At 42.7% G+C, this 24,262-nt stretch overlaps 4 protein-coding genes across 6 annotated transcripts; 3 read left to right on the forward strand and 1 right to left on the reverse strand.

The window, feature by feature from the left end:
• Positions 1-75: 75 nt before the first annotated feature.
• Positions 76-12,416, reverse strand: angptl6 (angiopoietin-like 6). Of its 2 annotated transcripts, none has more exons than XM_035524953.1 (7): positions 12,332-12,416; positions 5,058-5,579; positions 4,460-4,597; positions 4,208-4,382; positions 1,544-1,737; positions 932-1,202; positions 76-818 (listed from the first exon to the last, which is right to left on the reverse strand). In XM_035524953.1, the coding sequence occupies exons 2-7, from the start codon at positions 5,538-5,540 to the stop codon at positions 634-636; spliced, it is 1,446 nt and encodes a 481-aa protein (XP_035380846.1). In that variant the 5' UTR covers positions 5,541-5,579; positions 12,332-12,416; the 3' UTR covers positions 76-633. The 2 variants fall into 2 exon arrangements, with proteins under 2 accessions (XP_035380846.1, XP_026888437.2); XM_027032636.2 differs by lacking the exon at positions 12,332-12,416 and adding an exon at positions 6,221-6,479.
• A 69-nt stretch (positions 12,417-12,485) lies between these two features.
• ppan (peter pan homolog) lies at positions 12,486-16,307 on the forward strand. Its single transcript, XM_027032637.2, has 12 exons — positions 12,486-12,680; positions 12,867-13,037; positions 13,144-13,245; positions 13,456-13,506; positions 13,747-13,917; positions 14,136-14,212; positions 14,417-14,524; positions 14,815-14,938; positions 15,056-15,134; positions 15,239-15,368; positions 15,444-15,610; positions 15,714-16,307. The coding sequence occupies exons 1-12, from the start codon at positions 12,666-12,668 to the stop codon at positions 16,133-16,135; spliced, it is 1,617 nt and encodes a 538-aa protein (XP_026888438.2). The 5' UTR covers positions 12,486-12,665; the 3' UTR covers positions 16,136-16,307.
• Positions 16,308-16,399: 92 nt separating this feature from the next.
• Positions 16,400-19,568, forward strand: p2ry11 (purinergic receptor P2Y11). 2 transcript variants are annotated; one of them, XM_035524954.1, is made up of 3 exons: positions 16,400-16,532; positions 17,635-18,146; positions 18,468-19,568. In XM_035524954.1, the coding sequence occupies exons 2-3, from the start codon at positions 18,121-18,123 to the stop codon at positions 19,396-19,398; spliced, it is 957 nt and encodes a 318-aa protein (XP_035380847.1). In that variant the 5' UTR covers positions 16,400-16,532; positions 17,635-18,120; the 3' UTR covers positions 19,399-19,568. The 2 variants fall into 2 exon arrangements, with proteins under 2 accessions (XP_035380847.1, XP_026888440.2); XM_027032639.2 differs by lacking the exon at positions 17,635-18,146.
• A 272-nt stretch (positions 19,569-19,840) lies between these two features.
• Positions 19,841-22,545, forward strand: eif3g (eukaryotic translation initiation factor 3, subunit G). The gene is made up of 10 exons (XM_027032644.2): positions 19,841-19,930; positions 20,028-20,074; positions 20,671-20,759; positions 20,859-20,918; positions 21,022-21,126; positions 21,308-21,497; positions 21,777-21,884; positions 21,992-22,128; positions 22,219-22,325; positions 22,414-22,545. Exons 1-10 carry the CDS (start codon positions 19,908-19,910, stop codon positions 22,427-22,429), a joined length of 882 nt encoding a protein of 293 aa, XP_026888445.1. The 5' UTR covers positions 19,841-19,907; the 3' UTR covers positions 22,430-22,545.
• Positions 22,546-24,262: the final 1,717 nt, after the last annotated feature.

Genomic DNA, 24,262 nt, shown 5'->3' on the forward strand with positions numbered 1-24,262 from the left:
CACAGGTGCCGGTAGCACAGAGCTGGTTTGACTCTGTAGTACAGGTGATAACTCATCACTGCTTAGACCTACTACTTGAGTGCAGTTTTGCCATTTATTTATAACAAACCGGTTGTATATGTTTACAAATATGGCACAAATGCTACAGAGTCTAATAAGAAGTTAACTTAGATATTGTCTCACATGCACAACCAAAAACTACTCACACACACAAAACAAACACAAAAGGCTTGAAAGTAAATCAAAAACACCATATAACCCTATATAACATTCATAATAGACATACACAGTTCTAATACATCAATCCAAATGACAGTATCAGAGACAATGTGCACTATATTGTGTCTGATATTGCCATTTGGGTTGATGTAATAGAACTGAGTATGTCTATAATGAATGTTATTATATAAATGTTACAAAAATATTGGAACCTTTTACAATACTGGTTTTACAATCTTCATGTCAGTGACTGGAGATTGTACAATAAAAATCATCATCTTCTTAAAGCCTCTTGTACATCAGCATGCATCTAGGTGATCGGCCCATCCAGGTGGATCAGCCCTACACATGCTCCGGTCTCGGGTTCACTGGGTCTTTGCCAGTCTCAGTGTGCTGACTTCTCTCCTGCTCAGTTCAGATAGGTTTGATCATCATGGCGACCCTTTTCAGCGAGTAAGAGCCACCGTGAAACTCCATCCAGTAGGTCCCATCCTGGTAGCGGCTTCGATAATGGCCCCCTCTGTACCACACCCCGTTCAGGTTGGAGTGGGCACACATGTGGTACCACCAGCCACCCTTCTGGAAGTGGGCGCAGTTGCCTATGGAGGGAGAGAACACCGTCGGTCGTGGAACTGCAGGCACTGGAGTAAAAGGGGCTCGGGGAGAGGAGGGGGGGTGCGGAAAGGGGCGGGACAGGAGAGGCGGAGCCTACCAGAGTAGGTATCCTTGTCACGGTCCAGAGTGGTGAAGGCTTTGTCGCTGTGCCAGGAGAGGGAGTCGCCTGCCGTACCCTCATAGTTGCCCAGCCGCAGGCGGTACCAGTCGCTCTCGGGCTCCAGGCGGAAGCTGTCATACTCGGCAAACACCTGGCGGCCCTGCCAGTCCTCCAGCACGACTCGAAGCTTGTAGGAGGCCTGTGACGTCAGCCAGTACAGGTGCTCCAGGCCCAGCCAGTACTCACCGTCCAGGTTCCCAAAGCCTTGCTGTGGAGGACCAGTAGTGAATAACAGTAATCATTTTAGTGATGATTCCCTTGACATAGACCAAGCTTTGCCACAGGTTAAAACAGAGGTTTGACAGAGGTAAATATCCTTTATCTATTCCAAAATGTTTAAGATTTTTTTTTTAAATCACAGAAACAGCCCTTTTCAGAGTGTATTGTACAGAACTGAAAGATAAATAATTGTGCTGCAGCTGTATTATGGAGTTGTTTATTGCAAATCTTTCATCCCTTTCAACAGATTGACAAAGGTTTAAAAAATAAATTAATTAAAATTGAAAAAAAGCAGTTGAGATTGTGAGAAAAGTTGTAAAATAAGCCAACTTTGTATTGATCCCAGGTCCTGAAGAAGTTGACGGAGCCATCCTGTCTCCTCTGGATGACGGTCCAGCCGCCTTCAGCGTGGCCGTGTTCGCACCAGGCCTGGAGCAGACGGTTGGAATTGCGCGGGCGCAGTAGGTATATGCCGCTGGTGCTTTCTCCTGAGTCCAGAACATGCTGGCAGTCCCGCCATGGCCCTGTAGAGGGAAAGTTATCGGTTTAGAGTAGTCACACAATTCGAGCCATAAAAGGATTTAACGTTAACGGCATTCTGACATTCATCCAGCTTGCATACTATGAGTTTTTCGTTAATTATAGGCGTGGTTTAGTCATCATACTTTTTAAGTCAGTATGGATAACTTTTTTTTTTTTTTTTTTTTTAAATCAAGAAACCTTTATTGACGAAGCTGTAATAGTCAACCCTGGCACTGACATCTAGATTAAATTAAAGTTGATTCAACAGCACAAAACAAAATGTACAGGTTTGTAAACTTTTATAATAAAATATGATAACAGTTCAATCTTCTACTCTGTCTCTGATAGAAAATATGTAAATTCTATATGGCAGTCATTAAAAATATGACATTTCAGTTTAAGGGATTGAGGGAGTGTAAGCACAAGAATCGGAGAAATGAACATTCATATTATGAACACCAATGAACTTTGAAATCAGAGCTGAAAATGCGTTTCAAATGTGCATTTACAGCTAAATAAGTCAAACGATTGGGAAACTGAAAAATTAAGAGAAATTGGTGTTGCATATCGTCACATCTTCCATAACACAATACTCTAAGGACTACAATACCCATAAACATTATTCCTTCTCAGTCACCTGATTAGTAGCACCTTTTCTCTTGTGATTTTCCATATATAAGCCCATACCGTTCATTCAACAAGTCTTGTTTGCCTAGCCATTCAATTCCGAGCTGTTGTACTTAATTTCTACTCTGCCTTCTCGGTTATTATTAACATTTCCCCTGTACTGGTTGTTGTATATTACTACTGCATTTTGGTTTTTAACCTCTGCTCATTGGTTGATTGTCTTTGGATATCCCTGTGCAATAAAAGCAAGCCTGTTTTCCTGCAGGCGACTTTCTCTGTGCCAAATAAGACACATCAGTTGTGGGTGATGGATGGACCCTTTCCTCCATTAAAAGTAAGCGACCACAACACAATTTTTAGCTAATAACATTCATATAGAAAGCCTAAATCACATGATAATCACATGTTAAAAACCTATATTTAAAAAGTCATAAATAAAATGTTTGAGATTACAAAAATGAGTGAGTCAAAATTAGAATTAAAAACTTAAAACGAGAGAGCGCCACTGCAAAATGTGGAATGTATGGTTTTTACTATGTGCCACAACTCATTAGAAAAAAGAATTATCGTTTATAATCACTGAAGATTCAATTTTTGGCTCTGAAAATTAAAACAGGAAAAATTCTGCACGCCTTATGAGATATAAAGGATGCAAAAGATTATGCAGCAAGCTGTCAATCTGCTACACTCTCCACACGCCTACGCGTGTCAATCATTAAGGCACATTCACCTGAATATCACGAGTCCAGTCACAAGCCATTTGATTCAGCTGTGTCGGACGTGTCTGCTGGATGCGCCTTGTGCACTGCCATTCGTTATGCGCCGAGTGCTACTGATGAAATTTAAGGGAGCTCTAATGAGTGGATGGTGTGCAGGAGCCAAGCAGATAAAAAAAAAAAAGGGCTTAGAATTCTGGTCTGCTTATCACATCCCAGGCAAGGTCACGTACTGTATACATACAACCTATCCCCCCAGCCTCTGCCTATCTGTTTACCACAGAGGAATGTCCAGAGGAGTTCTCCCACAGAGCACACAAGGAACATGTCCCACATCAAGCATTAAACATCCCCCTTAACAGACGTGTGCGCGCGTGCGCACAACCAAATGCATAGAGAGGGGAGTTCATTTGTAACTACAAATTCCAAAACTCGGTTTTGAAAAAGTCTACCAAAGGCATATAGAAGCTTCATAGTCTCACAAGCAAGACCAACACATCTGCTGTAAATCCAACTGACAGACAGGGCACAGCTGGGATGAATGAAATGGTGCAGAACCACTGTTATGGTGCAAGACTCGTCACTGCCCTGTGTTTTGTTCCCTCGTTGCTGCTGCCGCCGTGAACAATAGCTGTAATTTTATGGAAGGTGGAACCACTAAAATAAGCAATCACCTCAATCCACCCTGTAATCTCCCCTTCAAGCACAAACAAAATCACATGGCTGGTGTCATTGGTTTGTAATTCCGTGACTTCCTCACAGTGGGAAGGGTGGCGATTAGTCTCCGTGTTCATTGAGACTCAACGTGTGTGCGCATGTGTATGCATTTGTTTGTTTGTGTGTGTGTGTGTGTGTGTGTGTGTGTGTGTTCTGGGCAAAAGGCAACTGACACACAGGACCTCTGCAGAACTCAAGAGGAGCAGCGACAACTCAAAAACTCCTTAAATACTCTGTTTTAACATGCATCACTTTTATGCATCATCAGTTTCTTCAACATTTACCCCTGAAATGGAGCTGTATGAGAATAGCACTTGGAGTTCTGCCATTTAAACCACAGCAAGTGCTGCAACAACAAGGGTTCATCTCAGTTACCGTGCCAGTCCCACAGCACAGTGCTCCCTGACTGTACCTGGAGTTTTAGTCACAGGGTAGCTGATGAACGGTGTATCTGTACGGAGATCTGGCAACGTGGATCCCTGCATCTGCTGTGTTTTCACCTGCCGCTGGGGGGCGCTCTGGTCTCTCTGAACATTGTTGACATTCTGCAGTCTTGTGGGCTGATTAGACGCTGATGACGCAGCTACCTGTCATAGTTATAAATAAAATCCTTGTGACTTTAGTGCATACTATATTCAGATCCCCCGTGACGGCTGCATCTTACCTGCCACATTTCAGTGACATTGCGACACTGACAGTGTTTCTCCAAGCGGGTCATCAGCTGACTCTGGTTGCTCACCAGTGAGGTGAGGGCTTCGTACTTCCTCTCCAGCTCTCGATAGCTGCTGGATATCTGCAGCACCTGCACAATAGATCACAACAAGAGAGGAAATCATCTAGCTAATGCTAATGTTGCTAATACTGGATGAAAGCTAGTAGGGGCCTGATCTAACTATGGAAATTAGATCACACAAATTCCTGTCCATTTTTGCATGAAATATGCCTTTACAAATGGTCTCAGACCTTTATCCTGGAGGAATATCTTTCAGCAGGTTAGATCCTAACCCCACCCAACAAAACCAATCTATTTATTCACAGTTTTCAAGACATAAATACTGAAATACAAAGTACCAGTTTAACAGGAAAAGATTAAGCCAAGTTTTGAACTAAGACTCATTCTAGTAGGTGAAACTGGTGTTAGACAAAGGAGGGCATCTTCATAAGATAAGGGAGAAGATGGCTAGTTTAAGAAACCCTAGCAAACACCAAATTTGTATGTTATGGTTCTCCTCTGTACTTGTATCAGCTCCAACACTCTGTACCTGCACGGTGGCGTTCAGTAGCCGGCTTTCCAGTTGCCTCTGCTCTAGTGCCTGGTCCTGCTTGTTCGTGACCTCGCGCAGGAGCTGGGCATACAGCCGGCCGATGCGGGTGTTCATGCCGTCGCTCTCCCTGCGCAGCGCACGCACCTCGCTCGCCAGCGCCCCCTCTTGTTCGAGCTGCCCCCGCAGGCTCTCCAGCCACTCCTGCTGGCGGTCCAGCCGGGCACGCAGAGCCGCCGTCTCCGAGCCGTTGGCCCGGCCCATCTCCGTGCTCACGCACAGCGCCCCCTTCAGCTTCTGTTGGGGTACGACGAAGGTGTAGGAGCAGCGGCCAGCTTTCGGCCCGGATGGGCGCGCGGATTGAGGCGGGGCTCCCGCGTTGTTCAAGCTGTCAGGGTGGGGGGCTCCTGCACGGCCCTCCACGCCAGACACCACCAAGGCCAACAGCAGTAGAACCAGCACACACATCACCCACGCCTCCATTAGCACATACAGAACTGATCTTGCCTACAGCAAGCTTTTCTGAAGAGAAAAAACACACAACCTGCTACTTTAGATAATCAGCCTTGGAGGTTCACCAGTAAGATCACATTTGGAAACACCTAATACAACTTAATAAAAGCCAATTAAAAACCTAATACAATGTAATAAAAGCCAATTGAATACAAATCTAATAGAAACCTAATAAAAGGCAATTAAATACAAACTTAATAAAAGCCCATTAAAAACCTAATACAAACAATAAAAGCCAATTAAAAACCCAGTTTTCACCATGAGGCTTCACTCTTCACCCAGAGCATCTGCAGCTTTGAAGCATGCCAGATGTTCCTGTTCAACTCTGGGAGGCCTTTGCCTGTTGCTGGGTTAATTAGCATGTCAACATGAGTAAAACCATAGTCAACAACACCAAAAAAAAGCCAAACCCTCTCCCCCTCATTCCATATTCAAACGTACATAGCCAGTGCACATCTGAAATACCTCGGCAAAACCAAACACAATTAAAAATGCAGATCTGACACATGGAATTTGATGCATTACACCACACACAGAAAAACAAACAAGCAAGATATATAGTATCTTGTAAATGTAAAAGATGTATAGTAAAAATAAAAATTCAAGTGTAGACCATTTGTATGAGGTAAAAAGCAGGTATTGTGTCTTACTCTCATAATCCTGAAGATCTCTACATGTGCCCTTTGACGCCGTTAAAGTTCCCGTTTCATGTGCAAATCGTCCTCTGCAAAGCCACGTAACCTTCCACGGAAAAGCTGATAACTAAATGAAGTGAGAAGACGCTTTGGGAACAGCACAAGCATGTGAACCACTGCAGCAGTGAAGATGTGCTACAGTGGAAGCAAAACTTAAAAGTCCCCGCCCTGCCAAAACTGGAGAGACTCGAGAGCAGAATGGGTGTGAGTGACATACACACACACACACACACACACAAGATCAGCCCCCACCATGGCTTCTCCAAACAAAGAGAGCAGAGTAATTACAAAGCTGGTAATGACGCCTCCTCCCCATTCTCCACTTGCCTGACCTCCACAGTCTGTCTCCACCTTCTCCATCTCCCCCCTACTTCACCCACCATGCAAGCGTTCACCAAAAAACACTGCAGCATAAAAATGACCTACAGAGATGACTGCTACTTAGTGGGGCCTGCAGAAAATGGAGAGGGCGTGGGGGTCCAGTCAAAATCTTGGGATGGTACACTTAAAAGTACATAGATTAATTAAGTGAATTCCAATGTGAAGACACAAAGTTTATAATAAATTCCTTGACTGGATATCGGCTATTATATTGACGAGATCAGACATGGAATCATAAATTAACCCATCAAACTATAATTTTAATGTATGTTGCTTAAACAAATATTCATTATTAGCTGAGACCAAATGATGGTAATTTCAATTTATAAAACGCCTTTCTTCTACACAAAGGATCGCACGGGGGGGGGAATAATAATAATAATTATATATATATATATATATATATAAGTAGTGCATAAGCATAAGTAGTGCAGGCATTGTGTCAGGGGTATGGCATCAAAAGGAGTCATGCCACACCTTACCATCCACAAGGAAAGGGTCTGTTTTAATAGAACCCTTCACAATCTTCACACTCTGCCAGTGGAGAAAAGGAAGCGATGGCCAGAATTCTTGTCTGGGGTAATGTTTGCTTATAACACCACAGAGAATCGGAGTACAGGATTTTTGCCTTATTTTTTTGATGTTTGGTAGCAATTCCAGTCTTTCACTAGACTGTATTTTAAGATTGGGGAAGGAGATAAGTGCATCAAACTGGGTGTCTGAGCATCAGGAGGTTTTGCAACAAGCATATGACCCAACAAGAACTCTGGTAAAAGTGTGGGATAAGCAGAAAGAACATTTTGGCAATCCCTCTCCTGCAAACACACTAGAACCAGGTCAGTTGGTGTATATAAGGAATTGGCAAATGAGAGGCCGACATAAGATCTGGGATGTGTGGGAGAGACAACCATGTAAGGTCGTGAAACAGCTAGAGGAAGGGAAGCTAGTGTATAAGGTGATGCCAATAGATGATTCCAGGATGACAAAAAGATTGCATAGTCATGAATTGCATCCGTGTAGCCCTATGAGTGCAGTATCTGGTATAAGGGCACCTCTGGGAATGAAAGTAGATGCATCAAGTATAGATCTTTCCAGTTCTAGTACTGATGTGGAATTGCTGAATTTATTTACAAACCCAATGAGGGAGAGGGAGGCATAATGTGGGCTGCCAACGGAACAGCAGGAGGAAAGTCAATCCAGGGTAAGAAGAACAAAGTAGCAAAAGGCTTGAAAGCATTCAAATCACCACCATTTGCCCCGATCTGTAATGTGTGGGGCTGAAGATCTTCTGGGTTTGGGGAGCTGGGCAGCTTGCTCTCATGTTGACTACGTATTGCGGGTGCATGGCGTTTGGCAAGTGTTCTATTCGGCAAGAACAGACACGGGAAAATAGCAGTGTTGCAGCTATAAGTGATTTGGGAGCTTTCTTCTTAATGAGACCCGACTGGTATGGAGTCGTGTTTGTTTAATATGCAACTTAGGAGCAGGTTGCGTCCTGAATGAAAGGAGAATGGTGGGAAAATAACATTTTAAGTGGTTGAGCATGATTTCCGTAAATATGGAATATGATGATTGTTGAATTGTGCTTAATTTATGATGTGGAATAATCTGTTTTGTATTTTGTATGCAGGGGCCTGAGTCACGTTTTTGTCCCCGCCAGGAGTTTCCTGATTCTATGAGATTTGTGATGTAGAATTTTATAGCAAGGTTTTATTAGGTGTTGTGTAGAAATATTGTAAAGTTCATCATGAATTGTACTGATTAAGTGATTTATGCACATGTGATGGTGATCGTTAAATGTCAGTGAAGCCGTTTGTGCTTGAAACTCACAACAAGATTTTCCACTCAGTATGTTTAATTTTATGGTTCTTAAATTGTATTAATAAAGTTGTATTAATAAACCTGTAGTTTGTCCTGGCACGAGTGGCGATTCTTTTTTTTAAAAGATCTAAAGTGGTACCTGTTACAATTAGCTAGCATTTAAAACTTCATTTTGAAACTTGTGTAGGTGCCGTGCGGTATTGGCCATCTATGCAGAGGCGCCTGCAGAAAACGGTATTTGTAAAACCTTCATTTATTTAACTTATTTCACGTATATATATCACTGAGCAGGAAAATTAAAATAGGCCTACTGAGAAAAGAGATTTTGAGTTGAAGAAAGTGTGGGCCAGTCACGAAGAGATTATGGTAATGTGTTCCGTAATAAATTAAAGCGATGCTTGCATTTTTATAATAATGGCTGCAAGCGCAAAGGCCTAGATACAGGTTTAAAAAATACTACCTACACTAACCAAATACATAGCACTAAATATAAACCCAGTAAAATAATCCACAGTATATCCGAGAAACCACACAGTAAAAGTTGTCTCTACTTTGTAAAAGCAAACAGCGTGGGTATATGAACGTTAACGTGTTTTTCATTTTGTTGTTCGATCAAAAATGTGTTTTAACGCTACAAACAAGGAGCAGTTGGTAGTGTTTGATGCATCAGACATAATCGGGTTGATTCCTGAAAACGCGCTGCATGATTCCATGGAAACGACCCGTTTAGCACAGGCAGTGTGGTGGATGCTTTAGAAGAAGCATGTCCACGGCTTAAATTAAAATGACCAGAAGCCGTGAACAACTTTTCTTAAACGTAAAATAAGTTAAATAAATGAAGGTTTTACAAATACCGTTTTCTGCAGGCGCCTCTGCATAGATGGCCAATACCGCACGGCACCTACACAAGTTTCAAAATGAAGTTTTAAATGCTAGCTAATTGTAACAGGTACCACTTTAGATCTTTTAAAAAAAAGAATCGCCACTCGTGCCAGGACAAACTACAGGTTTATTAATACAACTTTATTAATACAATTTAAGAACCATAAAATTAAACATACTGAGTGGAAAATCTTGTTGTGAGTTTCAAGCACAAACGGCTTCACTGACATTTAACGATCACCATCACATGTGCATAAATCACTTAATCAGTACAATTCATGATGAACTTTACAATATTTCTACACAACACCTAATAAAACCTTGCTATAAAATTCTACATCACAAATCTCATAGAATCAGGAAACTCCTGGCGGGGACAAAAACGTGACTCAGGCCCCTGCATACAAAATACAAAACAGATTATTCCACATCATAAATTAAGCACAATTCAACAATCATCATATTCCATATTTACGGAAATCATGCTCAACCACTTAAAATGTTATTTTCCCACCATTCTCCTTTCATTCAGGACGCAACCTGCTCCTAAGTTGCATATTAAACAAACACGACTCCATACCAGTCGGGTCTCATTAAGAAGAAAGCTCCCAAATCACTTATAGCTGCAACACTGCTATTTTCCCGTGTCTGTTCTTGCCGAATAGAACACTTGCCAAACGCCATGCACCCGCAATACGTAGTCAACATGAGAGCAAGCTGCCCAGCTCCCCAAACCCAGAAGATCTTCAGCCCCACACATTACAGATCGGGGCAAATGGTGGTGATTTGAATGCTTTCAAGCCTTTTGCTACTTTGTTCTTCTTACCCTGGATTGACTTTCCTCCTGCTGTTCCGTTGGCAGCCCACATTATGCCTCCCTCTCCCTCATTGGGTTTGTAAATAAATTCAGCAATTCCACATCAGTACTAGAACTGGAAAGATCTATACTTGATGCATCTACTTTCATTCCCAGAGGTGCCCTTATACCAGATACTGCACTCATAGGGCTACACGGATGCAATTCATGACTATGCAATCTTTTTGTCATCCTGGAATCATCTATTGGCATCACCTTATACACTAGCTTCCCTTCCTCTAGCTGTTTCACGACCTTACATGGTTGTCTCTCCCACACATCCCAGATCTTATGTCGGCCTCTCATTTGCCAATTCCTTATATACACCAACTGACCTGGTTCTAGTGTGTTTGCAGGAGAGGGATTGCCAAAATGTTCTTTCTGCTTATCCCACACTTTTACCAGAGTTCTTGTTGGGTCATATGCTTGTTGCAAAACCTCCTGATGCTCAGACACCCAGTTTGATGCACTTATCTCCTTCCCCAATCTCAAAATACAGTCTAGTGAAAGACTGGAATTGCTACCAAACATCAAAAAAATAAGGCAAAAATCCTGTACTCCGATTCTCTGTGGTGTTATAAGCAAACATTACCCCAGACAAGAATTCTGGCCATCGCTTCCTTTTCTCCACTGGCAGAGTGTGAAGATTGTGAAGGGTTCTATTAAAACAGACCCTTTCCTTGTGGATGGTAAGGTGTGGCATGACTCCTTTTGATGCCATACCCCTGACACAATGCCTGCACTACTTATGCTTCAAAGCAGCGCCGTTGATCCAAATGGAGCTAATAAGGAACGCCATACTTGTGGAACCATACTCTGGTCAGCACTCAAGCTACAGCCTCCGCCGTTTGATCCCCTGCCACACTGCCACAAACCTGAAGACATCAGTCAATACCATCACATTCTCTCTCCCATCCTGTGAAGGTTGTTCAAGTATAGTGAAATCTACTGCAAGCACCTGCAACAGTTCTGCAGCTAGAAGACTTCCCATCGGGGTCTTGGGTTTAATGTGCACATATGTCGCTACACAACACCTTTCACATGTTTGGCACCAAATGTTCCACGTCTTTATACATATTCAGCCAGTAGCAGCAGGCTCTCACCATCTTAAAAGTACGATTAACTCCTTGATGCCCATGAATATAATGGAGCTATTCTATTACCACAACCTTCAATTTAGCTGGAAGTAAAAAGGTGTGGTGTGACTCCTTTTGATGCCATACCCCTAACACAATGCCTGCACTACTTATGCTTCAAAGCAGCGCCGTTGATCCAAATGGAGCTAATAAGGAACGCCATACTTGTGGAACCATACTCTGGTCAGCACTCAAGCTACAGCCTCCGCCGTTTGATCCCCTGCCACACTGCCACAAACCTGAAGACATCAGTCAATACCATCACATTCTCTCTCCCATCCTGTGAAGGTTGTTCAAGTATAGTGAAATCTACTGCAAGCACCTGCAACAGTTCTGCAGCTAGAAGACTTCCCATCGGGGTCTTGGGTTTAATGTGCACATATGTCGCTACACAACACCTTTCACATGTTTGGCACCAAATGTTCCACGTCTTTATACATATTCAGCCAGTAGCAGCAGGCTCTCACCATCTTAAAAGTACGATTAACTCCTTGATGCCCATGAATATAATGGAGCTATTCTATTACCACAACCTTCAATTTAGCTGGAAGTAAAAAGGTGTGGTGTGACTCCTTTTGATGCCATACCCCTAACACAATGCCTGCACTACTTATGCTTCAAAGCAGCGCCCTTGAACCGAATCATTTGCCGCTGCAACACCTCTAACTTTTCCCGTGTCCGTTCGCGCAACCCACCCGCACTTTGTCCAAGTCTTCGCGCTTCAATACACGTGCTCATAAACGACGGGTTCTGTGTATGCGCCTTCTCGTCAGTCGCTCACATAATTTCACCAAAAAGGATCGCGATTTAACGAACCAAGTACATACACACAAATTCAGCAATAAACTATATCAATATATGCTATAGGTTATTAATATTATCTAGATACGTTTATCATCACAAGTAAATTCTCAGCTTGTTAGTTGTGGGGTCCGTGTGGTGGCCAGTAATTCAGTAGTAATTCAACCTTAAGAAAAGAAAATCTCTTACTGGTGAAGATGAAGGGTTTTTATTTGTCAATTTAAATAAACTGAGTTTCGGAGTGAAACGAGCCAAGAGACACGAATCTTCATAAATATTGCGCCTCCCGACCAGCTGGTGGGGATGCAGGCAGCCAAAAGCCCCTGACTAGCCGCTAGATATACGCATGCGCATGTCTACCATGCTTTAGCGCACGCCGTGGCTAGCTAGCTCGTTAGTAGTAAGGCTACTGATGAAGATGTGGTTTACTAGATTACAAAAATATCTGGTACACAGAAAGACGATTTAGTGCGAGTGTATGTATTCTTCCAAATAGTTACAACTTTGTTATTCAATAGAAGAGATGGGGAAAAGCAAGGTAAGCGTCTAATCGAATCGCAAGACTTGCAAGTTGCTGGCTTGGCGTTATATACCTTTTCGCAAAAGTTTAAACGGCGTTGCATATATATGCACTGATGTACCTCAGGCTCACTGTCCCTGCTCTTAAGTCACATGACGCGAACATATCGAAATGATTATGGTGTGGCGGTGTCTTATTCCGTAGACTAAGAACCAGAAGAAGGCCCGTACAGCGTCCAGCCGCGTGGCCGAGGGGGCGTTCGGCAGCGTGCCGCACTCCTTCGTGTTTCACCGCGGTCAGATCGGCAGGAACGCGGCGCAGCTTGTCACGGACATGCGTCGCGTGATGGAACCTTACACCGCGCGCTCTTTGAAGGTACCCGATCTCCGCGCAAGCGTTGATGAAACTTTGTGCGGGTTTTTGTTTTGTGTGTTTATTCAAAAGTTTGGGGCGTTTTAAATATTCTGATGTGCGTTTGCAGGTTCGAAAGAAAAACGTCTTGAAAGATTTTGTGACCGTGGCAGGACCGCTTGGAGTCTCACACTTTCTTATATTCACCAAAACCCCCAACAGTATTAATTTAGTAAGTACCAATTGAAGGAAGACAACCATAATGCATTGTGCCAGTGAGATCCCCAAAGGACTGTGATAGTGGTTGATGAAGACTTAGTGAACGTATGCATAAATGTATTGAACTTAATGAATACATGTGGTTTGGAAGCATTGAATTGTGTATTTATTGTTCTTATTTTTATGACTACACAATCCACCTAAAGTGCATTTCCTCTTGCAGAGACTGGCACGACTTCCCAAAGGTCCCACTCTCCACTTCCGGGTTACTAAGGTATGGCTGCACACTTTATCCATTCTGGAACTCTCCAGGTTTCACAGGGTGAATTTGATCGCATGCAGGTACAGGTGATGACATGTTGGTATGTTGACTGCAAAGTGATTGTTCAAAGTAAACGCACTGATGTATCTGCTTCTTCAGCAGTTAATGTAAATGGTACGTCTCGATGTTGCCAAATAAAGTAAGTGTGTGTGTGTGTGTGTGTGTGTGTGTGTGTGTGTGTGTCCTTTCCAGTATTCCCTCATCAAAGACGTGATTTCCTCATTGAAGAGGCACAGGATGCACGGACAGCAGTTTACGTACCACCCGCTGCTTGTGTTGAATAACTTTGGTATAGAGGGCATGCATGTCAAGCTAACAGCCACCATGTTTCAGAACATGTTTCCCTCCATTAATGTGCACCAGGTATGGCTTCTTCATTTATTTATCATTAAAGATTTGCAGTAAGTTGGCAGTTTCTTTCAAAGTAAACAAGATGATGAGTGTATAGTCTTCTGACCTCAACAGTGATTTGACTTGTATTCTGATATTGTCTCCCAGCTGTGCACTGACATGTTTACAGTTGGACTTGTGTGTGCCTGGCTGCAGTTTTTAAACACTTTTTTTTTTTTTTTTTTTTTTAGGTGAACCTCAACAACATAAAGAGATGCGTACTGGTCAATTATGATCCCGCATCTCAAGAAATCGAGTTTCGTCATTAGTAAGTAACAAAACCCGGCTGGGTGTGTGTGTGTGTGTGTGTGTTGGATGACGGGGTACGCATGATGAAAACGTTGCACATGACACTGCTGATTGCTCGTGAAAGTAAACGTGCTGACAGCCCTGGTGGTGGAGGATGTACGCAGCGGTGGTGCTCTCGTCCCTGGCTCACCCCGCCCCCCCCATGTTTCTCTGCCCTCTGCAGCAGTCTGAAGGTGGTCCCGGTGGGCATGAGCCGAGGGGTGAAGAAGATCATACAGGAGAAGTTCCCCAACATGAACAAGTTGGAAGACATCAGCGATCTGCTCCTGAGGTAAGTCCCACAGGGCACATTGAGCCAGCCTTCCTCTGTTAGCTGGCTAAATCAAGGCAAGGCTGTCCAGTGGCGTCCATGTTTTGTTAACCAGCATGGCCATTTACTCAGTTTCAGTAAAAAAAAACATGTCTGGCGTCTGTCTGAGGTGACCTTGATGCAAATGATGCGTTAAACTTCAGCGAGCCTCCTGTGATCTCTCAAAGTAAACGCTCTGACTCGTCTTTCCGTTCCCCCAAAGTACTTTGATGAGCTGCCTCTAACGACCTCTGTCCTCTCGTCTCGGCCAGGGGGGTGAATCTGTCGGAGAGCGAGGCCGAGCAGGACGGCGAGCACAACATCACGGAGCTGCCGCAGGTGTACGCCGGCCGCGGGAACATGCAATCCCAGCAGAGCGCTGTTCGCCTCACTGAGGTGAGGGAGGGGATGGGGCTTCAGCAACCGCGATGAAGCCCAGCTACCCCGTCCACGCCGAGCGCAACCTGGTCCTAATTGGCTCCTCGAATGTTCTTTCTAACCTCCCCACTGTAGATTGGCCCTAGAATGACCCTGCAGCTGGTGAAGATTGTGGAGGGTATGGGAGAGGGAAATGTGATCTATCATTCTACTAGTAAGTCAGGGGAGCGCCTGCCGGGTCTAGAGGGCAAATGCAGCAAAATGTCGACTTAAAACGTTGTGTTTGGTAATAAAAGGCGACGTTTGATGTGTGCATAGTCACAAAAACGGAGGAGGAGCTTCAGGAGATCCTGAAGAGGAAAGAGGCCCGTCTGAAGGAGAAGGCCGAGCGCAGAAGGACTCAGGAGCACAACATAGCCTTGAAGAAGGAGAAACGAGAGGATAGCAGGTAAATGTCAATTATGGATTTTGATTTTACATGAATTTTTTTTTCTGCGCATAATGAGCTGAATTTCTCGTGCAGGAAAAAGAGTCTGGAAGGTATGAAGAGGAAAAGACAGCAGGCAGAGGTCGTGTCCGATGAGGGTGATGTGGAGGATCCTGGAATGCAGGAGGACCAGGTGGCAGCTGAGGAGTCAGAAGATGAGGCAGAGTACTACAGACAGGCCGTCGGGGAGGAACCTGATGAAGGTATCGGTTTTTTTTGGCAGTCACCAGTTTCTAGCTGCGCAAAAATAGCTGGCATTCATCTACTTCACTTTTTCATTTTTTCCCCCTTCCCCATTGCCTTCAGACATGTTCCCCTCTGCAAAAAGGAAGCGAACTTCAGCTATCTCGCCCAGGCCTTTCAAAAAAAGGAAACCTGATTCAAAAGCGTCTGGTGGAGCAAAACAAAGTCCCAAGTCTGCTGGGAAGTCAACGTTTGGTGCCAAATGCCCTGCGGGCAGGAGGCTTGGAGGGAAGAGAATCAGTAGATTTAGCGTAAGAAGCAAAGGGTTCGGAGGTAGAAAAATGGGGGAAGCTGAGAAGAGGTTTGACAGGAGCAAAGCTGGGAAGACGTTTGGAGGAAACCAAAAGGAAAGGTCAAGAGGAAAGAATACTGGGCCCCAGACTTCAAAGATTAAAGGACAAAGATCAAAGATGGGTTCAGGATTTAAGGCAGGCCCACGCAGCGGTCGAGCAAAGCAGAGCTCGAAACAGAAGGGCAAGAGGTGAACAACTGAACTTCTCCAACTATAACTATGCCAGCAGAATATATCCTTGTCTAATTGAAGCATGTGACATGTTCTTCTCTCAGATATGGTGAAAGGTTGTCAAAATGTACTTCTGCATTGTACAGAAAAAGGCATGTATCTTACATTTACTGCAAATAAATACTTCTGTAGAACTTGTGACTCTCGCTGACTTTAGTTTTGGTCTCGTACATCATTGGCTGTGTTTTTTTTGGTTTTTTTTGTTTTCTTTAAAAGAAATTATGAAAGGAAATGAACAGGAAGAGACTCAAAGCTCACTGCTGTGGCTGTGATGTAGGCACAGGAAGATGATTTGAGGAAATATGCTAAGAATCTGATGAGACGGGAAGAGTAATTTGTCTTGCTGAAGTAAAAATAATGTGAGTGATTTTCTTTCATGTATAATCACAGTCAAAAAATTGATTAGAAGTGGGCCTTGCTATTGTGGTTGTTTATTTAAGCAAATAGTGGCTTTTCGGGGTGATGCTGTACTTAGAATCTCTTGAGTTGTCTGTAAAAGTAATGTACAAAAAATGTTTAGAGACTGCACCTGTATCTTCTAAAGTGATTCCCTTTCTAGCAGTTGTGCAAAGAGTGTGGTTTCTATTTTGTACTTTGAAATTGTGGAGAGTATGATAATTTGGGACTAAATTTTATTTTCAGTGTAGTGAGGGTGGGGTTTTTTTTGTTTGTTTGTTTGTTTTTGCATAAGTCTATGACTTGAAGACCAATCCTATGATTAATTGGCTGGTGGTAAATTGTGGAGATGTTGGGCAAGGTAACATTTATTTTTTAAGTAAATGTGTTTTAATCTGCTTGAATTAAGCATGATTTAAAATCGCAGCATTTAAAGTTCAAAGGAAAACCAAACCACAATGATGCCACACGGAAGAGGAGCATGATTTCTCATTTTTTGTTCTTGATATGTCAGAATTCTAAGGCTGCTGTGTTTTTGGTAATAAAATTAAGAGATGTGGTTTTTTTTTATTGGGGTTTTTTTCAGGTTAAATATAAATTGTGGATTAGTCCACCAAAATGTCTAGGTCTTTCATGCCAGTGAAATGTGTGTGTGTGTGTGTGTGTGTGATTATATATATATATCTCACACACAAACGAGATGGGGATTGTATGTAAAGTATAAAGGCCATTAGAATTTAAGATAAAAGGAAATGTAAAACCAACAAAAATACACATAATGTTCATGCACATAAGCTATAATGGGTAGAATCGTTTTACCAAAACTCTTCTTTGTTGATGAGTATACGTTTCATACATTTGCTGTAAAAATATAATTGAGAAACATGTCAGCAAAATATGTTAAATTTCATATGGCAGTATGTAATTTGTACACCATAAAAGTAGCAAACTCTATCAAGTGATTATAATTTTTACATTGATCAGTAAATTGCAGCGCACGTGAGCTGAAGAATCAAATTGCTTTGTAGTCCTCAAATGAACCAGTTTTTTTTTTTTACCATGCAGGGAGTCCTCTAGATAGAGGCCACAGTACAGCCCGTTGGCTTTCCTAACGTGATGAAGACTCGGTGGAGAAATGAGTTTCAAGTTTGGTTTATTTGTCACATACACATGACCTATTGCTGCTTGAATATACATGGGTTAAAATTGAAATGACTTCTTCAGTTGTCATTGCTGTGTTTGGACATATAATGAGTGAATTCTGGAAGATCATCATGATCCCCAAAAGGCATAATACTGAGACATACAAAGATCTGCTAAGCCATCTCTTTAAAACGGTTCTGATGTTAACATTTCACCCATTTCCTGTTTTGGAGGCTTTCCACGTCTACAAGATTAAACTGAATGCCTATTCCTGTTACATTCTTTAACTGGGTCAGGTTGTGTAACCTAGCATTTTAGTCACTCATCAAAGGGATGACTTTATTTGACAGTACTTATGTATTGAGTATTTTGAGGTATTTTTCATCTGTAAAAAATGAATGAGGTTACATGTCCCATTGTAAGAACATATCATGGTAAGAATCTGCTCAATACATTTTTTTCATGACTAGTGTTTCTTCTCTTCCACATGTGCAACCCTCCTAAACATTTGCATTATCAACATTTTTTTTTCAAACATTATGACAGCAAAATGAAAACAGAAAAGAAAATAAATACTAGGTGGCATATGTAACAGATCCCATAATATGTATAGAATATACAGAAAAAGACAGAATAAGCCATACTGCTCCCTCCAAGCTTAGATTAGACCTCTGAATCACCATTGTCACCTTATTTCCTTATTCTAAGACTCTTGTAAAACCAGAGGTATGCGACTCTCCATTTCTCATCTGCAGGAATCTCCACATGACCAACAAATCGTGTGACGAAACGTTTCAGAAGCAACTGTTACCTCCCATCTATGGCATAGAGATGTGCGTGGCTCTGGCAGGGAACATATTTGCACTGTGGCTGCTTGTGACGAAAGAGAGGAGAAACTGGCATACGGGGGTGGTGTTCTCCTGCAACCTGGCCATCAGTGACATTCTTTATTCGCTGACCCTCCCACTTCTCATCGACTACTACTCAAATGAAAAGAGGTGGAAATTCGGGTCCCCCGCCTGCAAAATAGAGCGTTACCTTTTCACCTGCAACCTGTACGTCAGCATGTTCTTCATCATGTGCATCAGCATCAACAGGTACCTGGCCATCGTTCATCCGTTCTTCACACGCAAGAGCGTGCGTCCAAGACACGCCAAGATTGCCAGTGTGCTCGTCTGGGTCACCGTGGCCGTCATCTCGGCCCCGGTCCTCTGGTTCGCAGGGGTCCGAGAAACAGGGGTTACAAGAAAGGGGTTAAAGTGCTTCACATATACAAATGCGAAACCGAAACAAAAGCTTATCTTCAGTCTTTTTATTGCTACTATAGGGTGCCTAGTGCCATTCCTGGTCACCATTGCGTCATACATTGGTGTGATACGGGTGGTTTTAAAAAATAGGAATATCACCATGTTGGAGAAGAGAAAAGTGGCGCTGATTGTGGCTTTAGTCTGCATACTGTATCTCATTTCTTTTGTGCCCTATCATATTCTACATATATGTAATTTCCATATGAAAAGAAGCTGTTTTGTGTACAAGGCATACCAAGTGTCAAGAGGGCTGGCCAGCCTGAACATGTGCTTACATCCTATACTGTACATGGCTGTGTTTGATAGTATTAGGACCGCTTGCTGTAGGAGGAATTCAAATGAATCTTTTAACATGCAAACCCAGCAATCTAGTCCCTGATGTCTTATGTCCACTTACAGAAGTTTACTCTGACATGTTCGTATAGATTTGTATACCTATTTCATTGCAATTTGGTAGCGTAGATAAGATTACAGTGTGGCAAAATTGCACATAATAAAGTCTGTACGAAGATGTAAAACAAATAAATAAATAAATATGGTCTGAATAAATATGGGAAAAAATGTATTTGTCACTTTCTACTAATATGTAAGTATAGCTTACAGCAGTGCTTTTGGTCTGTAGTCTCTGGGTCATTTTAAATCATTTACATGAAATATCTTTTTATTTAACGTTTATACATATGTAAACACTTAATATTGTCTATCGCATCATTAGCCAGTCTTTATCAGATTGAAATGCATGATGTAATTTATAGACATTTAGGTCAGTGGGGACCGCCAGCCCATAGATGTCGTCCTGGTGCGCTGGTCTAACGTTGACTTATTTTCCGGAAACGCCGCTCCTCCACCCCCTCAAAGCTGTAGCCCAGTACAAACCGGGGAGCCAGGATGCCGTCGATTGAGTACGACGAGTAAGTAAATCTTTTAAAACCAAAATACGACATTCTGACAGTTAAAAAAAAACAAAACAAAACATAAGCGTGTGCTAATTACAAATGTTTTTCATAGCTCAAAACCTAGCTGGGCCGACCAAGTGGAAGAAGAGGGAGACGAAGGTACGTGCAGGCCTTGCTAGCTAACGCTAGCTAACGGGTTAGCTATCCAGCATGCTTGAGGAAGCCTGTTACACCGGAGAACTGGGATGGTTTTAAATAAATAAACAGAGGCTTTGTACTAATGTAAAGTTAACTGTATTTGACACTGACCCAGTATTTGGCTAAGATTTGAGTCGAACTTGATGTAACAGTGGCTAGCAGGTTTAGTTAGCGGTTAGCTAGCAAGATAGCTAGTAGATAACAGTGGAAACGAGCTTGAAGGTTGAGATCCCAAGCGTACGTTGCTTACCTAACGCTAGTAACGTGCCTAACTAGATGGTCTGTCTGTTTATGTAGGTGTGTAATTCTTTTACTATAAGTTCTTCGGTTAATTAGCTAGCTGGCGAACTGGACGCCGCTCTTCTCTTAAAGACTGTTTGCAAAGTATTTGTTATTTTTGAGATCAGGTAATGGCTAGCTGCCTACACAATTATTAGTGTTTACTGTTATTTGCGTTAATTCTGTGTACTATTATGTTCCATTCTAATGAGCCTGGGACTTGGGCTTGTATATCTGTATGCCGAACTGTACCTTGATCGTAATTAAATTTTTTTAAGGCACCCTCCCTTCACCAAAAGAGACGGTCAAAGGTAATATAAAGACCGTCACGGAATACAAGATTGATGATGAAGGCAAGAAGGTCAAGGTGAGATCTTCTATTATGGATTCAGGATGTTGAGTTTGCAATATTAGAAACTTACCCTGCCTGCCCAGCCATGCTCACTGTTCTTTGGCCCTGCTACAGATCATCCGAACGTTCAAAATTGAGACACGGAAGGCCTCCAAAGCAGTCGCTAAGAGGAAGGTATGAAGACCTTTAACAGCTTTGTTTAGCAGACCTGTTTGCATCTACCTTGTAAAAATAAAGCAGCTTACGGATAGGCCATGATATTTCGCTGTCTGCACAGAACTGGAAGAAATTTGGCAATTCCGAATATGACCCGCCAGGACCAAACGTTGCCACTACCACTGTCAGTGATGATGTCTTCATGACCTTCATCTCCAGTAAAGAGGTTAGTGGTTCTTTTTATTCTGTGTATGATTTGTGAATAACAAGCACTGAAGTTATTACGGTTCCCTTTAGCGTGTGCACCTTTTGAGCTTTTACGTATTTGAGACTGCGGCATCCTGCTGTTGATGCGGTTTTATGTAGGGCCATTGGGGGACTTCAAGTGCTTTGTCCCCCTTTTGCAGGACTTAAATTCACAAGACCAGGACGAAGATCCCATGAACAAGTTGAAAGGTCAGAAGATTGTGTCCTGCCGTATCTGTAAGGGAGACCACTGGACCACCCGCTGTCCCTACAAAGACACCCTTGGACCCATGCAGAAGGAACTGGCCGAGCAGTTGGGTCTGTCCACGGGAGAGAAAGAAAAGGTTGCAGGTGTGGTAACAGATGGGTGCATTTATTCCAGAGAGTGATGACTAGCAGCTGGGGCCCAGGGTCCTTGTTATACTACATTATATGACACAGTTGTTTTCCCTTCTCAAACCCATCTAGCTGAGTTCATAAAAGCCTTTGTTAGTTGGTGAATCAAATCATTCATATTGTAGTATACTGGGCCTGCCAAGGACTGCAGTTCAAAAATATTACGATTACAACATGCAGTTGATCTAGAAATCACTGATCTAGTAATCACTTTTTTAATGGTTTGATATCTAGAACCTGAGCCTGCTCAGCCAGTCCAGAACAAGACTGGGAAGTACGTTCCTCCCAGCCTTCGGGATGGAGGCACGCGCCGAGGAGAGTCCATGCAGCCTAACCGCAGAGGTACGCGTTTGCTCTCCCACTGCACGTCAGTCTTCTGGCCCACGTTACTATGAAATGGCAGCAAGTTATTTTCCAAAGGGTAAACGGTTATTGCCCTTCCTCTCCAGCTGACGACAATGCCACGATCCGCGTGACCAACTTATCCGAAGACACGAGGGAGACGGATCTGCAGGAGCTCTTCAGGCCCTTCGGCTCCATCTCCAGGATCTACCTGGCCAAGGACAAGAACACGGGCCAGTCCAAGGTAAGGGATGTCGGCATTCACGGCTCTGCTCTAGTAGCGCTGTTGCGGCCTCTTGGCCAACCTGTGACTCCCTTCGTTTGTGTATGCCAGGGATTTGCGTTCATCAGCTTCCACCGGCGCGAGGATGCTGCCAGGGCCATCGCAGGGGTGTCAGGCTTCGGCTATGATCATCTTATTCTCAATGTGGAATGGGCCAAGTAAGTGGTGCTGAAACACACAAATGTGTCTTTGCTCTCTTACACAGCTTAAACTGCAGTGTAATGACAAATGGTTCATCTTTTCCAGGCCATCTAACAACTGAACTGAAGTATTCATGTGTATTCCATGGAGGAAGATTGGGTGTTCTCCCAGTGGATTATGGCTCTTGATTGCATAATTGTGCTGATAAATAAAGTTTTTTGGTTGGTTTTTTTTTGATGCATTGAAAGATTTTGTGTATAATAGGAAAACATTGCCATGTTAAACAGGAGTTTGAGACCACCTATTACACCAGAGAGAGCCTTAGCCTTGAGCCATAGTAAATTAGTGTGGGTTTTTTAGAGAATGCCAACAGCTCATCTACTTTTGCATACTGACAACTTGTAGAAGACTTTTGTGGTAAGAATTTGACTCACACCACACAAGATTTTGTGCATATATGTTCAAAGTACTTTGAACTTGTTTGCCACATTTAGGGTGTATATATACACTCATCTCACTTTATTATAAACTCTTACCATGCATCTAGACTCACTGATCAGTGTTAGATGCATTTGTTTATTTTTAATATGTGCAATACAAGTCTCAATTTGTCAGCAATCTTCATAATCTGTGGTCAGTTTTACTGCTGGTAGTAGCTGTTGCTGTTGCTCAGTAGTTTCAAACCACAAACACCTTCCAAAATGACAGAACACAGGAGCTTCGTCTAAGTGTCAGTGTCACATGACCAGTCCTTCAACTGATGCTTTGTATGCATACTGTTAGAAGGTCAAAGTTGCAGACCATTTTTGTCTCCACTGGCTCACTTTGGGTTCCATCTTTTTTTATGGATGTATTCAATAAAGTAGGGTCCACTTGAATTACTGTTCATGTATGCTGGTTCAGGGCTGATGGCTGACATTTCCTATAGGAAAGCAGACATAAGGCCCAAAAATAAGGTGAGAAACATCAATTCTTCTTCCACAAAGAAATCTCAAGAAAATTGGCACACAAACATCTCTTCAAATAGTGATTTGGTTTTGTTAAATTAGAACCTGTATATCATGCAAGTAGCATTATCTACCAAACTTAAAACTACATTTAAGAAAAATGCATTTTCCATTAACTTAAATGGCAAGTATTTTATTTAAAAAAAATTACTTTTTTTGGCACCCAGTTAGGAAGTGATATTCAGCATCACATGGAGTGATGTTTATATTGAACCCATTAGTTTAACTAGGGTTTCCTGAAGTCAGGTCTCCCCCCCACCAGTACCAACACCTTGTGCAGTGGTTACACTGGCCCTACAATGATTGACATTGCAATTTTTCTTAGCTACTCCTCATATGGATGTAAAATACAATATACCCAATTTACTCATAAACTTAAGAACTGTAAGGACACTTAGGGAAAAATGTTTTTTTTAAAACACTATAGTTTTGTCTAGGTGCAGTCTCATTAAACTTCAATAGATAGGGAAAAAAAGGTTATATCTTAACAACTGTCATTAGAGGTGCATATCAAATCTAATGGCCTCAAACATGCCATTGTTTTGTTGCACTGGTGTGGGTGCAGTCAGGCCAAGTAGTGTAGCTGGAGGTTACGTGCTTAAATGTAGCTATTGAAGTAAGATCAGTAACCACTGCTAGAATTAGAGGACGGTGAATTCTGCAGCTGCACAGCAAGACGGGTCACACGACAAACCACCCAACCACCCACAGAGAGAGAGAGAGAGAGAGAGAGAGAGAGAGAGAGAGAGAGAGAGAGAGAGAGAGAGAGAGAGAGAGAGAGAGAGAGCATGCGAGAGAGAGCACTTAAATAGTGCTGCAATTTCAAGCATGTGAAGCATTCAGACTTCCACCAGAAAGCACCATAGCCTAGTTTAACCAGACTTCACACAAACAAGTCTGAAGGGAACCAACACACCCTCACCCTCACCCCAACCACAACCACAACC

Source organism: Electrophorus electricus, chromosome 4 (genome assembly GCF_013358815.1).
Source record: "Electrophorus electricus isolate fEleEle1 chromosome 4, fEleEle1.pri, whole genome shotgun sequence".
NCBI lineage: Eukaryota > Metazoa > Chordata > Actinopteri > Gymnotiformes > Gymnotidae > Electrophorus > Electrophorus electricus.